Source organism: Engraulis encrasicolus, chromosome 15 (assembly GCF_034702125.1).
Source record: "Engraulis encrasicolus isolate BLACKSEA-1 chromosome 15, IST_EnEncr_1.0, whole genome shotgun sequence".
NCBI lineage: Eukaryota > Metazoa > Chordata > Actinopteri > Clupeiformes > Engraulidae > Engraulis > Engraulis encrasicolus.
The window spans coordinates 48,520,576-48,523,075 of NC_085871.1; the positions used below are offsets into that span (position 1 = coordinate 48,520,576).

The 2,500-nt window shown below is 43.3% G+C and overlaps 1 protein-coding gene across 1 annotated transcript in view; it reads left to right on the top strand.

The window, feature by feature from the left end:
• The window catches only part of mcm10 (minichromosome maintenance 10 replication initiation factor), a 23,149-nt gene that overhangs the window by 7,825 nt on the left and 12,824 nt on the right, over positions 1-2,500 (top strand). Inside the window, exons 10-12 of the mRNA XM_063217783.1 lie at positions 119-232; positions 515-632; positions 1,476-1,737. Of these exons, the coding sequence (XP_063073853.1) occupies positions 119-232; positions 515-632; positions 1,476-1,737 (494 nt within the window). The remainder of the gene's footprint in view (positions 1-118; positions 233-514; positions 633-1,475; positions 1,738-2,500) is intronic.

Below are 2,500 nucleotides of genomic sequence, written 5' to 3' on the forward strand. Positions count from 1 at the left end.
GTGTGTGTGTGTGTGTGTGTGTCCTCCCCAGGTCTTCAGTCCAGTGAGGTGTCTGGCTGTTCTGTAATAACAAGTGTGTGTGTGTGTGTGTGTGTGTGTGTGTGTGTGTCTTCATCAGGTCTTCAGTCCAGTGAGGTGTCTGGCTGTTCTGATGAGTTTAAGGATCTCATCTCCATGCCAACGCCGGGGGCCCTCAACATCAAGAAACACCTGGGACACGTGCAGGCTAAAGGTGCATACCGTTGAGACAGTAATAATAAACAACTGATTTTTGTGAAGAATGTTATTTATTACAAAATAATGTAACTAAGAATGTCTATAAGGGATGAACAAAATAAAACTGTATTGTAATAATTATAGTAATCGCAGTGTATTATTACCATCAACATCAATGTGTGTGTGTGTGTGTGTGTGTGTGTGTGTGTGTGTGTGTGTGTGTGTGTGTGTGTGTGTGTGTGTGTGTGTGTGTGTGTGTGTGTGTGTGTGTGTGTGTGTGTGTGTGTGTGTGTGTCAGCTCCTGGTGCTGCCCCTGTGCAGTCGGTCACAGCAACAGATCTCCTGAAGCAGCAGAAGGCCCTGCACCAGCAGAGATCCCTCGGCCGCCTCAAGAGGGCGCAAGAGATACAGCAGAGGTAGGGGCAGGAGGAGGAGTAGATGTGTGTGTGTGTGTGTGTGTGTGTGTGTGTGTGTGTGTGTGTGTGTGTGTGTGTGTGTGTGTGTGTGTGTGTGTGTGTGTGTGTGTGTGTGTGTGTGTCACCTCAGGTGCCTGAAGAGAGCGCAAGAGATACAGCCAAGGTAAGGTGTGTGTGTGTGTGTGTGTGTGTTTGTTTGTCGCCTCAGTCGCCTCAGTCGCCTGAAGAGAGCGCAAGAGATACAGCCAAGGTAAGGGGGTTGTGTGTGTGTGTGTGTGTGTGTGTTTGAATGTGTGAACAGTAGATGCATTTGTGTTTCTCGTATGTGTTAGTGTCTGAAAGTTTGTGTGTGTTTGGCAAATGTATTTTTTTTTAGTACGGTATTGATGTTCTTAGCAGGAGTTATGAAGTACACAGTATGTTATATTAACATTGTTATATGAATGATGCACTATATTATTGCACATGCTCTATAATACTATATTCTTGTTTATTTTTTAGTGTTGATGTGTGTTTGTGTGATTCTTATCATGAGAGATATAAGGTGATATAAAGTAAAGTGTTACCATATAATCTATAAAATATTAACTTTATTATTGCATATGCTCATAAGTTCTTGTGTCGACCTGTCAGCAATCCACAGCCGTGTAATTCACAGCATTGCTCTCATGCTTGGTCATTTAATATATTATATTATATTATATTATATTATATTATATTATATTATATTATATTATATTATATTATATTATATTGTATTATATTATATTATATTGTATTATATCATATTATATCATATTATATAACAGCATTGCTGTCGTGTTTGTTTATTTGTTTTGACAGGGTGTTGCAGAACACTGGCAAGGCTTTAGCCACTAAGTCACCATCCAATGGCGTAGCAACTCCACCTCAGAAACCCCTCCCATCTAAATCACCAGCCAATGGAGTATCAGGTCCATCCCAGAAGCCCCTCCCATTGCCACAGGGCCGGCCCTCGTCTAATCCGACCACACCCACTCTGGGGCGGGGCTTCAGCGAGGGAGACGACATCCTATTTGACCTGAGCCTGCCCCCTCCTCCGTCCACCAGCCAATCCGCTGCCAAGGTATGCCATACCCCGCCCACGGTTCCCTCAGGCATGTCTGGGGTTTTACGCCCCAGGTTCACAAGGTCCGAGTGCCCATCTCATTGTCTATACTGGTATCGGTATCGGCACCCGATACTGCTCATTGTACTCGTACTCGTACTCGTCAAGCACTTGCCGATACCAGGAACGATACTGCTATTACACAAAAAAAGCAAAATCTTGTCACGTTCTGTGGACTTGAAAGCAGCATGGAAAAAAGTGCCACCTCATACATTTACTAACATTTAAATCTACATGGAAATGGACAATAAAAATATCACGGGTGGAAAAAAACAAGGCCATGCATTTATTTTTATTGTATTTTGGTGGTAAAAGGTATCGGTATCGGTACTCGGTATCGGCAAGTACACACATTAATGTACTCGTACTTGTATCGGTTTTCAAAAAAGTGGTATCGGTGCACCCCTACTAACCTCCTGTCCTTGTCTCGTGCCCACAGCCTTGAGATGCGAGGTAACTCCTCGTTGACGTAGAGGTATTATCCATACCTCACAAAAGCACATTTCCAAGGAGATTTTTTTATTTGTAAGTGGAATGTTAAATGGGGAAAAGTTCCCCAAAAGTTGTTGTGCTTAGGCTGGCAGCGGGGACATTAGGGCGTCAGCGCAGCATGAGACCATAAGCACGCGTGGACAGGAGGTTAGGCATTTACATCATGGTAACATGTCCTGGTTTTCACATCCCAAAATATGGTCACACAAGTGGAATATATAAACTGGCA